General features: G+C 39.9%; 1 protein-coding gene across 4 annotated transcripts in view; it reads left to right on the forward strand.

Annotated features, from left to right (window-relative positions):
• Dnah5 (dynein axonemal heavy chain 5) overlaps window positions 1–13,241 on the forward strand; it is a 283,494-nt gene that overhangs the window by 217,408 nt on the left and 52,845 nt on the right. For all 4 annotated transcript variants that reach the window (XM_046468300.2, XM_058570742.1, XM_058570743.1 and 1 more), the window contains 5 exons: window positions 2,148–2,285; window positions 3,370–3,505; window positions 4,059–4,375; window positions 4,921–5,076; window positions 5,906–6,088. In XM_046468300.2, coding sequence (XP_046324256.1) covers window positions 2,148–2,285; window positions 3,370–3,505; window positions 4,059–4,375; window positions 4,921–5,076; window positions 5,906–6,088 — 930 coding nt within the window. The remainder of the gene's footprint in view (window positions 1–2,147; window positions 2,286–3,369; window positions 3,506–4,058; window positions 4,376–4,920; window positions 5,077–5,905; window positions 6,089–13,241) is intronic.

The following is a 13,241-nucleotide window of genomic DNA, read 5'->3' on the forward strand; positions in this document are numbered from 1 at the left end:
GCTTCTAGAGACTCAACCCAAGGCTTCATGCATGCCAGGTAGACACTGTACCATGGAGCCACATCCCCAGCCCTAACTGTAACAATTTAGATTCTATTCACTCTCATTATAATGAGATTTCCCCTTGAAAACCCCATGGACATCATTAAACATCAACCCACACCAAGAGAAGGTCTCAGAACAATAGAGCTTTAAATATTGAATATGGACAAAATAATCTGTTATTTATCAGGCACTTGTTGTGTGCCAGGTACTAGACTTGGGTTTTGTAATGTCAAATTATCGAGTTGTTACAAAAAGTCTTAGGAGGTAGTTTTTCATTACTTTAAAGGAGAAACTGTGGCTCACAGTTGAAGTAACCAACCCAGAGTTCTAGAGCTTTTAGTTGGGTTTGAAGGGTTTTGCTTAACAACTTTTGAGCATTTTACTTAAAATAAATTTTATTAATTTTTTTCTGAATAAAATACTATCAAATAATCTAAGTCTTGGGCCTGTGACAGTGTGACATTGGCAGGTTGCTGTGGTAAGTTTTTTGACCTGGCGACCTTGCTTTTCTTCCATATTTGGTGCACAGCAGCAGTTGCAGGTCATAGAAGTCAATTCTTTCTAAACCATATTTTTTAAGCCTTGCCTTGGCCTGTTCACTTGTTCTGGCCAATTATGGAACTCTGACATTCCCCTGAGGATATGTTCTGCCAAAACTTGGGAGCCTGAAGTTTTGAAGGGTGAAAATAATTTACCACAGGTATATTTAAAGAAATAATCTATACATCTCAAACTTTGGAAGGATTATGGCTTCTAGTAGTAGATATACCCATTAAAATAAATTTTAGTATTTGGTAGATTTAACAGAAAATTGAATTAAAATTATTTTTTTAAAGAATCAAAATTCCAATCAGCATGGGATATTTTCTACACCTCAGCTTTTGCTAATATTACTTTTGATTTTTGTCTTTGATTTATTTTAAAAGTTTCCTTAGGACATATTGTTACTTGGTCACAACTCAGGTATCATGAGCCCAGCACCTTGAGAGAGGATCATACTGTTTTCCCCAGCTGGGAGAAAGATCCGATTCCAAAGTCCAACTATGGTTTTCTATTGGGTGAACATGTATCGCTCTTGCATCAACATGAAGTTGAAAAATCATAAGTTGAACCATTCTAAGTCAGGAACTATCCATAATCAGTTTTTTTCTTTTTCTACCATGTTCGCTATTACGGTATTTTATAACTTGCCTTTGCATATTTGTATAAGTTTCTGATCTGGGATAAGAAAACTATGGCCCATGGGCCAGATGTAGCCCACCACCTGTATTTGCTTTCATTTTATTTATTTATTTTTATTGGTGTGTATTGATTATGCAGAATGGTGAATTTAATTGTGGCATATTGGTACATGCATACAACATGATCAGATCAATTTTGCTTCTAAATGCCTCCCCTTACTCTTCCCTCCTCCTTCCCCTTACCTACTCCTTCTATCCTAGTGGCCCCCCTTCTACTTTCATGACATCCTTCCCCTATTTTTCTCCCTCACTAGTTTCTACATGTGAGAGAAAATGTTCCGTACCTGTCTGACTCTATAACTTATTTCACTTAACGTGGTGCTCTGCAGTTCATGTTTTCCTGCAGATGATATGATTTTCTTCTTCCATGTGGCTGACTAAAATTCCTTTGTGTATGTATACCACATTTTCTGTATCCATTCATCTATTGGCAGACACCTAGACTGGTTTCAAAACTTGGCTATTGCTATCACTTGTATTTGTATGGTCCATGAAAAAAAAAGAAGAGTTTTTACATTTTAAAATGTTTTATGTATGAGTAATTAAATTACAGCTTTGACTTTATTCCTTAGAATAAAAAGCCTAGAATATCTACTATCAGGCACTTTACAGAAAAAGAAAATTGCTGATCTCTCTTCTAGTGAACTGTAATTTTCTGTTGTAACAACCTGCTTCAACTTACAAACACTTACAACAAGTTCATATTAAGATTTGGTCTCGGCGTAATGCAATGTGAAAAGATTCTAGAAGTGGAACAAAGGAAAGGTGTAGATCTGTGACTTTGCTGGTTCTTGGACTTTGGAATCCAGGTTGTGAGATGGTGTCCTGCCTGTCCCTTCATGCTGTGTGTGTCCCTTGCAGGCCAACTTGGTGGTGCAGGAGAATCGCCACATCCTGGCCATGCAGGATCTGCACAAGGCCCAGGTTGAGCTGGATGAAAAACAAGCAGAGCTCGATGTGGTGCAGGCCGAGTATGAACAGGCCATGACTGAGAAGCAGGTAGCTATTCTTGGGCATGAGGGGGACTGTCAGGTACTACTTGGATATTGTAAGCCCTTCTTCATATACTATTTCTTTCTCCAAGGGTTTGGTCTTCTAATATGCCATTGTAAGTTAAATAATCCTTTATTATTAGACTTTATGTATGTATGTGTATTAAATTATCAAAATTAATCTGTTAAAGATTTCTGTGACATATATAGTTATTATTATAAATGACCACTGAATGACTGACTGCTCACATAGCTAATTATTTGTTCAAACTCATTTTATTTCACAATTATAAATTTTTATACAAAAATCAGCAGCTAACTTTTAAGTGTAGACAAATGGAATCATTTGTTTTTGAGAACTAAGCCCATGGGCTGGGAATGTAGCTCAGTGGCAGAGCTGGTGCTTAGCATAGGGAGGACCTGGGTTCAAACCCCAACACCCAAAACACCAAACAAAAAGCAAACAAAATTTAGGCCTGAAGTCAAGAGCCTGTGGAAGTCTGGGTTTAAGGTCTTTTATTGCCACAAAGAACAGCAGGAAAGGATCTATGAAGTCAGTGTGGCTGAGATTTGTGCAGGAGCCTTAGGTTCCACATCTGATGGTAATTAATCTAAATTTCATCTAAAGTATGGAAGGTGTGGCATGAGATAGAGCAGCAACGATACCAGAACTTTAGCATGAGAGACTTTCTCATTCTTGACTAGGGATATGTGTGTCTTTACATTTTTTTGTACTACGTGATATTAGCATGTGATATTAACATGTATGCTTGTATTCTGTCTCTATTTTTTCATTAAAGGGAAATCATCAGTGATGTGGATTTCTGTAGTCACTTAGTTATTAACATCTGGGAGGGTCTGGCCACTTGGCTCAAGGTACCCCCTGAAGGAACTCGCCCAAGTTCCTTAGACAGGCATTAGAGATGGGACTGGGCTGATGCAGACACATGGAAATGGGATCTTATGCTTTCTGTGAAATGAAGGGCTCACAAGTCCCAGAGAGCAGATACTGTATGTCTTAAAGTTGTCTTTTTGAGCCAGAAGCTATGTTTATCTCAATAAAAGTCTTCTTCTGGTTATGTCCTTTTCAGACCTTGCTTGAAGATGCAGAGCGGTGCAGACGTAAGATGCAGACGGCGTCCACGCTCATCAGTGGCTTGGCAGGTGAAAAGGAAAGATGGACAGAGCAAAGTAAAGAGTTTGCAGCTCAAACCAAAAGACTCGTAGGTCTGTGGATTCTTTTATTAATGAGATCATGTTGATAGTGATGCGAAGTTAGGAAGCCTCAGCTTTAATCAAACAGGACTTAATGATTTCAATTTTCATTGTGTGTGTGTGTGTGTGTGTGTGTGTGTGTGTGTCTCCAGCCACTTCAGAGAGATGGATAATGGTCTGACATCTATGCTCTCCACACCAAAGTGATCAGGTTACTTTGGAATTCTCCTGTGAGTATGTAAGAATATTGATCAAGGGCATTTTGAATGAAGGTTCTGTCTTCTGACATGTTGTGTCTCTTAACTAGCAACAAAACTTGCATCAAAAATTGAAATAATCCAGTGGCTGACTACCAGCAGCTCTTCTTTGGTTGGCTATTTTGGTGGTTTAACAATGTACAAAACTCCTGCTTATTCACACAGTATGGCAGCACAGGGTTACAATTTGATTTGTGGAATTCAGTTTTAACAAATGGTCATCAATTCAATTGTTTTGAGTTTTGATGTGCTGAAAATTTAAAAGAATGATCATAACATGTTTCAGTGGTGTTTGTTTTCTGTTTTAGGTGATGTATTGTTGGCTACAGCTTTTTTGTCTTATTCTGGTCCATTTAACCAAGAATTTCGAGATTTGCTGCTAAATGATTGGAAGAAGGAAATGAAATCCAGGAAAATTCCATTTGGGAAGGATCTAAATCTCAATGAGCTGTTGATTGATGCCCCCACTATTAGTGAATGGAACCTTCAGGGTCTGCCCAATGATGACCTGTCCATTCAGAATGGAATCATTGTCACAAAGGCATCACGCTACCCTTTGCTAATCGATCCACAGACTCAAGGCAAGATCTGGATTAGAAACAAAGAAAGTGGCCATGAACTCCAGGTAATTTGTATTCAGGGCTATTTATATTGCTGATAAGTTTTGCTTCCCTGGATTACTAGCTATCCAAAACAAAGAAATGTTTGAAAGCTGTATCTATTCTTCTTTGATAATCCTAGATGCCAACCATAACAGTAACAGATGGCAGCTTAAATCTGATAACAAAAATTTCCCCCAAATCTCATATTTTCTCCTGTGTTTATCCCTAGGAATGCCCTCTTCCAGTGGTGTCAGACTCTATTCTGTTGGGCCTACGGCTCTCTTTAAAAAACAGGAGGGCAGAGCTGTATTCCACTATATGCACAGCACTTCGTCATTATTCCATGTTTGTCCCCAAAGTGGTGTTGGTGAGGGGAGAGGAGTGTTGCCAGGCAGCCTTTATTTACTGCTTCCAGTATAGGGAAGAACGGTTTTCCAGAGCCAAGGATTTCTAGAAACCTCTTTGTCCCCCCTGAGAGAATGCGTTAGGCATCATGTGACATCAGTCGTCTATCTCTGTGCATAGCATCATGAGGCTTGCAAGAGTAATGCTGAGATCCTGTTTCTAGATCACTTCTCTCAATCACAAGTACTTCAGAAACCACCTGGAGGACAGCCTCTCTCTTGGGAGGCCCTTGCTCATTGAAGACGTTGGGGAGGAACTAGATCCAGCTTTGGATAATATTTTGGAAAGAAACTTCATTAAAACCGGGTCTACCTTTAAGGTAGGTCAATCCTGTTGATAATAGTGTGCGGAATAACAACATGAGACCAGGTGAATTCGACATAGATGTAATTCTCTCAGTAAGCAGCAGCTCACATCAGAGGGTGGCAAGAGGTCCTTTGCTTTTCTGCCCTTCCTGAGTTGGGCTTGAAGTGTTCAAGAGCAATACATTCAGGCATGTATACTTTACTTCTGTAATGAGGAGGCCGATTCCATTTGATATCTGACGTTGGATAGATTTTAAGCCCCTTCCTTCCGCATGTGGGAAAGCTGATAAGAAAGCCTGGGTGCTTCCTCCCTTGGCACTGGTTGGAAATTAAAACCACACAGACTCCTGCGTAGGCTCGTTCCCGCCTCTTAAACACTGTACAGCCCCGCACCACCTGACCTGTTCCTTCAAACCACTTTTGGTACTTGCTTGGGGGCTTGCTCTTATCTCTCCCAAAGAAATCTCAACATGTGAACACTGAGCCTTTCATAGCCTTTTGAGCCGTGTTTGGCATCATCAGGATCAATCTCTGAAACAATTTTTTCAGAGGTTGTTGGCTCCTCTGTGGGTGAGGGCTCCAGCTTGCTTCTATAGTGTGATCACAACAATTTTGGTGCCAAATTCTGTATTTATCCCATGGTGTATATTGGAAGGTACTGGCCAGCCTTCCTTTCTTCCTTGTATCTCAGTGGGTCGAAGCCCTGAGAGTACCTAGTGACCTGTCTTTTTTAGTATACAAATTATCTCCAGTTGCAAAACTCTTTAAAGCAATATTTGACCTTATACAAAAGGACACAGTAAAGTATATCTTTCTTTTATTACTTTTTTTTTAATGGAAAAGGTGAAAGTTGGTGACAAGGAAGTAGATGTCATGGATGGCTTCAGACTGTACATCACCACCAAACTGCCCAATCCAGCCTACACCCCTGAGATAAGTGCGCGAACCTCCATCATCGACTTCACGGTCACCATGAAGGGTCTGGAGGACCAGCTCCTGGGGAGGGTCATTCTCACAGAAAAGCAGGTGAGTCAAGTGTGGCTGCTTTCTCTTCTGCATTGAGCTGGGCCTTCCACTGAGGAAAATAATATGAGCAAAGTTGTCACAGGACTGTGCTTTCCCACCATAATTGTGTTTTCTCCATTAATTCACAAGTATCTTTCTTCTACCGAAAGAAAATTGTTCACCATTTATCTACTTATATGTTTCTTAAATCACCCTGTTATTAATTGCTTTTCTCCACACTGATATGAGGGTATCCGTTTCATCTTTTGCATTATTATTCTGGTATTTTGTTGCTTTATTTTTCTGAAAAGTTTGTTCTATTGTGAATTCTACTCACCTGTCGACCTTTGGTATTCTGAACATGTCTAGGCTGTACTTTCATTTGATTCCTTATTAAACTTTTAGAATATTAGGTAAAACTTTGGTTCTCAGACAGCAAACACTTGTCAGTTCTGAATTGTTGTCTAAGAGCTCTTCGATAACGCAGTGGGTCTGGTGTGAGACTTTAGAAGTTGTGACACTGGAGTTTTATTGTGCACCCTCTGGAGTCTGCTCACTTAACGATGCTCTAGAAACACAACTCTGTGCCTCTTTCCTTTGCTTCTTTTTTATGAGATAACTTAATGCTCAGTGAAAAATGGTTAAGGATTTATAAACTTTCTTTTTCTGAGTCAGCATTTCTTCTAGGGAACATGCAAACTTAAGCAAAGAAATGTCGAGGATTTTTTAAAAAAAATATTTATTTTTAGTTTTAGGTGGACACAATATCTTTATTTTATTTCCATGTGGTGCCGAGAATCAAACCCAGTGCCTCACGCATGCTAGGCGAGCACGCTACCACTTGAGCCACATCCCCAGCCCCAATGTTGAGGATTTTAATGAGACCTTTGTGGCAAAGCTGCCTGAATTCTTGAAGCTACTATGAACTTCCTCCTGGGCTCCTCAGCAGTGAGGAGCTGAGTTTTCCCTAAGGCCCCTCTATGGGTCCTGAAGGTTTATCGGTAGGATCTTTGCATCTGCATCTCCCACTGTCTTTACCCTTCCTGTGGTGGCTCTTGCAAGCTCTGCTATGTGTCTGTCTCATGCTTCTTCTCTTCCTTTCTCTTTCCTCCTTTCAATATTTTAGAACCATCTCACTTTATTTTTAATTTACAGAACATGAATCATAGAGACAGAAAGTTGGAAGTTGTCTTAGGAGCACTTACTCCAGCTTCATCAGTGGGTGCTGCTAGTTGACCTCAGTGTGGCAGGACCAATGCTGGGGCTCCACCACAGACTAGCTGTTGAGGCAGTAACAGCCTTCGAAATGCATACTTGATTATGTTGGAGTCCTGAATGAAGTCTCAGTGGAGGTAGTTAAGGAAATTTGGTAGGGCCTTATAATTACTTGAACAAGGACTGGGATTTCTGATCAACACCATGGACTGTTGAGCAAGCAGGAATCCTGAGGGCCTCTTGGGCCCGCATCCATTACTGGGCTCTGGCTCAGTGGCGGGGGTGAGGGAGATAAGGGACCTTGATGGCAGTTTGAATGATATCCTTGTTCTTGGTTTTCTTAAAGTCAGCTGAGACGAACACACTTTCCTTGGAGAAGGTAATTTGGCCAGGCAGGTGTTGGTCACAACAACAACCACAACAATAATAACACTCTCACCAGTACTGAGCCTGACTTGCTGCAGCAGAGGGAACTCTTGAAGCTCCTTCAGAGAGATAATGAATGCCTTGCACAGCCCGTAGGGATCCAGAGATGAGCTTGCTTCTTGGGAAAATTGAGTGTTTGAGAAAATTACGCCTTTACTATTGTCTTGTTATCAGAATCTGTTACAGGCTTACAATAAATAGTTCTTACAAAAACATAAGAATTGTCCTCTTTTACAATAACTGGGGGCCATATTACCCTGAACCCCATTATAAGATATGTAGCCTTTTTATTCTTTTCCAATCTAAAGTCTCATCATGCAAGAAGTGGGGTGCTGGGCTTCCCTTTGATGGACTTTAACAAGTCTGCTTTCTCCAAGAGAGGTTTTCCTTTACACCCTTTACTCTTCCCACCAGATAGCCATATCTGCTCACATTGCTGAATCTTCTCAGCCTGGGTGGTGACGGTGGGTTTGAGTTGATCTCTGATGCCTTTGAGTTATTTTCCATAATCTAGATAACAAGAAGATGCTAAAAAGAGACCAGTATTACAGGCTCACTGGTGGTGGAGGAAAAATAAATCCCTAAGTTTTCTTGTTTAATCTTTCTATTTCCTATGTAGGATACAGAAGAAAAATTGCCTTTGATAATGCTGGATGATACCTTTAAAAATTGCTTCTTAGTCTTATTCTTTTTTTTTTTTTTTGGTACTAGGGATTGAACCCAGGTATACTTTACCACTGAACCCTTTATATTTTATTTAGGGACAGAGTCTCACTAAGTTGCTTAGGTCCTTGCTAAATTGCTGAGACTGGCTTTGAAATTGAATCCTCCTGTCTTAGTTTCCTGAGTAACTGGGAGAACAGGTGTGTGCTCTATGTACAGCAGTCTTATTCTTAATATATAGAATACTGAGCACTGATGTTGACCCCCTATGTATGTTACTGACTCTCTGCCTATGTATCTATCTATCTTTGCTAAGAGATAATCTCTTGATGAGCAAACGATTTATAAGATTATTTTGATTTATTTTTCCCCCATCATATTAATTAGAAAAAGTAGTATCTTCTTATGAATTAGTGAAACTAAAGTACTGGTTGAATAGAAATATGTGTCAGCCAGTCAAATAAATGAAAAGTAAAATAAAACCACGCACAAATTAGATTCTCAGCCTTTTAAACTGGAATAAAAATCAAGCAGCAAATGTTTTATTTTTTCACGGATAATCTTTCTTTTGATTAAAGCTATGGTTCTATTCTAGTATATGGCCACTTTGTGTTCTATGTAGCTCACAGGTTGCTTTTGTAATTCCAAATAGTACTTTAAATTGTACTACTTATAGTATTTTATTTTCATCAGTTTCAAACTTTGAGGAGATGAAATTCTTAGCCTTATTTTCAATTATTTGGGAAGCTAATTGACATATTTGTTTAGTGTTATTACCAGTGATATTAAGTTTGTTACAGTCATCTCAATAGTCATTTAGTCTTTTCATTTATTATTTTTAAAATTGAAATTGAATAATTCCCCATTATTATAAACATCACTGTTCATTTTCGTAATGGTGGTTTTTAGGAGCAGCATAGAGGCATGAGGTTAGCTCAATCCCATGGTTCTTCAGTAAGACAAGGTTGGAAAATAGATTATAACAGATGTTTTAAACTCTCTTGAGAATCCGGGACCTTTCAAAATGACCTGAATAACTTTGAGCAGAAAAGGAAGTGAAGACCTACAGAGAAAAGGGTCAGCAGGGAGACCAGTTATGACGGTCCAGAAATGAAGAATCCTGAATCAGGGGAGTGGTTATATACTTGGGAAAAAATGCACAGAAGATAAAAGTTATTGAGTAGGAAGAATCAGAGGACTAGTGCTGTTTTTCGATTTGGGAGCCCATCTTGACCACTGTTGACCCAAACGTGAACTCAGGATCAGGTGTCTCCAGCAAGGTGTTCCTTTTTAGTTACCCACCGTATTATTGACTTTCATGATAATGTGTGAAATTCTAAAATATCCATATCTTTTGTGGCAACTTTTAAAAATATGTAGTTTTTTTAAATTGACACATACAATTGTATATATTTAGAGAATATAATGTGATATTTTCTATATATGAATATAATGTGTAATGATTAGACCAGGCCAATTAATGTATCCATCACCTCAAACACTGATCATTTCTTTGTGTTAGGAACATTCAAAATCCTTTCTATCCTTAGCTATTTTAAAATATACAAATTAATTGTCACTCACCCTTCCAGCCTTGGTAACCAGTCTTCTCTCTCCTCTGAGATTGGCATTTTTAGCTTCCCCCCATGAGTGAGAAGATAATTTGCCTGTGACTTGTGATTTCACCTAATATCCTCCAGCTCATGCATGTTGCTGAAAATAATAGCATTTCCTTCTTTTTCATGGCTGAATACTATCCTTTTGTGACATATACCACATTTCCTTTATAAATTTATCCATTGATAGACACCTAACATGGTTCCATATCTTTTTTTAAAATTAAAAATATCATATTAGTACCTTTTAGTTACACAAAGTAATGGGTTTCATTGTGGCATATTCATATCTGCAAATATAATACTGACGATTCCATATCTTGGTTATTCCAACTAGTCTTGCAGTGAACAGGAGTGCAGAGCACGCTACAACACACCAATTTTCTTTCCTAAACACCCAGTACTGTCTTAATCTAGTCACACTCTCAGGCTTGTTGTTAGTGACATCCTCACGATCACTCCACTATCTGCTGTATTTCCATTTTGCAGATGAAGGTATTGAGGCTGATAGAGTTATGTAACATGGCCAAAGTCACACAGCCAACAATTTTCATGTCTTCCTAATGTCAAAACTGTCACTCTCTGCTGCTTCCCTTACCAGTCTTCAGGTGTGGATGATCTGTACGTGCCCCCCTTGGGGAACTCAGAAATGACAGTGTGAGAAGTTTACAACTTAAACATTTTCCCCATTGTTGTCTCTTTATTTCCTAGTGAAACCATAATGTAAAGATTTTATTATAACTGCTTACAGTAAAGATTTTTATAGCATCTCTTAAATGTCATTTGTTTGTACTAGTTTCTACATTTCCTGAAATTTAAAATTCTCATCTACTGAATAAATGAATTAAAATAACCACCGAGGAAGTTTTTAAATGTAGCCAGATGACAGCAATGTTGATAAGGGCAGGTTTTGCTTGAGTTGCTATAGCTCAACAGTTAAGAACTGATAGAAGCTGTGAACTTTTTGTTTTGTCCTTGCTTAAAGATGAAATTCTTTCTTTTCTAGACTCTCCCTAGGCCTAAGTCACTGGGCTAAAAATTTGGAAGTGTTCTACCCATGGGAACTATTTAACCAGGGGGATTAGCTGTCTAGAACACAAAGCTGATGCCAGTGACCTTTGCTCTTTGCCTTTATCCAGTTTTGTTACCATGACCTTTATTTTTAACTTCATGGTCTCAGAGAGAGAACTTTCCTGTATGTATATCTGGTACTAAGATTAGATTTTCCTGTTCACCATGCATTTCAGTTTATCAATTTGAAAACAGATACAGCTTTTAATCATTCATTCCGTAGTGAATGCCTACTAGGCAAAGTTCAAAGAACTGAATATAACAGGGACCAAGGCAAAGCCCTCCAAACCAAACCATTCTTCAAACATGACATGCACAATAGTTGTATGTTGTGTTAGAAGGTAGCACATGCTATTAAACATAGATAAAAGGAGATCTGGGGAATCAGGGGGTAGGCTGTACTGGTAGGGTGGTCGGAGAGGGCCTCATTGAGAAGGTGACATTTGACGAAGACTTGAAGGGAAGGGAGTGAGCCATGTGCAAAAAGAACATACCTGACTAATCAGCAGCTCGTGCACAGGCCCTGATGCAGGAATGTACCTTGTGTGTTGAGGTAGTGGGTCTCTAGGCATGGGGCCCAGAATAGCACAGCACACCACTTGGGCATATGTTAGAATTACAAATTCCTGGACCCTGCTCCAAGCCTCCTAATGCACTCAGGTTTGAAACCCACTCATTTCAGAAATGCCACTTGTGGCTAGAGCAAGTTGAAGGAGGGGGAAATAGTAGGACATAAGGTCCCAGTAGTAATAGGAGAGAGGCTGCATGGCAGAGCCTTGGAGGCCTGGGTGAGGATGGAGCTTGCCTTCTGAGTTGAATGATTGTCCAGTGGCGGGTTTGGAGGGAAGTTGTGCATTTTAGTGCATCATTCTGCTGCCGGGTGGGAAGAGACTCTGGGGGTAAGGATGGAGGCAGGGAGACCTGTTTGTGTCCTGTAATTTGAAGGAGAGGTAAGGGTGGTAGGTTGTCCCAGAGTGGTGATGTTAGCGGAAGTGAGAATGATAAACTTCTGAATCTATTTTTGAAGTAGAGATGATAGGATTTGCTGATGAACTTGCTGTGGCATTTGAGAAAAGAGTGACCCAGGAGGACTCACAGGTCTTGCCTGAGCTGCTGGGTGAATGAGGTTGCCCTTTGCTCAGGATGGGGAAGACAGGTTGAGCGGCCTTGCAGCAGGATCAGGAGCTCAGTTCCGCTGCTGTTGCTAAGTTGAAGTCGCCTCCCTGAAGCCCCAGTGGAGAGGTTTGAAAGGGTACAAGGCAAGGAGCTGATGAGAAGCTCAGGTAAAGATTTGCAAATGGTCAGCACATTGTCAGGGTTTAAGACAAGACATAATTTGTAGAGTGGTTGTGGGGATGAGATTCTCATATTCATGACGTAAGTACTAAAATATGTATGATTTTATTAACCCTCAGGGAAAGAACTTGCATAATGGTTAACAGTGACAGTTCTGGCTGCTCCTCTCGTGGTATTCATGTGAGTGCTGGAAGATAACAAAAACAAACAGTCCCATTATGTTCCATAGGATTTTACGGTTCATCATGGCATAGATTTCAGGTTCTCTCACCAGGGAGGAGAGTCTGAGCCACCTGCTGCTCCATATTCAGAATGCCCAACTGAGCATTTTCCTTTCTGGTGCTACTGCAGGAGTTTGAGCTTGGTGCCCCATGTCCAGGTGGCAGCATGGAGTAACACACAGAACTGCAGAAAGGCTTTCTTGTGGCTTCCTGCTTCCTCGGGGCTTGTTCAGTTGAGTTTCTTCCTTTCTCCTTCTCCAAACTGCCGAGTGGAAGAAATAGCCCACAAGGATAGTAGCCGTCCGAGCCTCACCCTCCTACTATCTACAGGTGATTCAGAGGACACAGAACTTCACTTCTGGAGAGACTGCACCTTTCCAGGCCAAGAAGACTTTTCAATTTAAACAAACCCACAGTAGCAGCTTAGGCTGCTTGCCTAAATTTTTGTTGAGTTTCTCTTCATAGGAAAATCCCCCAAATCACTAAAAATGACTTGACTTACAAAATAAATAAATGATAATGGGGATATTGGAAACATTTTTTAGCAAATTCAATGTTGTGTTCTACCTGTTCTTCCTCTGTTCCTCCTCCTCCTCCTTGATGTTAACACTTCTCACCAGTCGGCTCTGATTAATACAGTACAGAGCAGATGCTTGAGGGTAGCCA

Source organism: Marmota monax, unplaced genomic scaffold (assembly GCF_021218885.2).
Source record: "Marmota monax isolate L192 unplaced genomic scaffold, Marmota_monax_Labrador192_F-V1.1 WCK01_AAM20220418_F8-fsc00120, whole genome shotgun sequence".
In the NCBI taxonomy this organism is placed as follows: Eukaryota; Metazoa; Chordata; class Mammalia; order Rodentia; family Sciuridae; genus Marmota; species Marmota monax.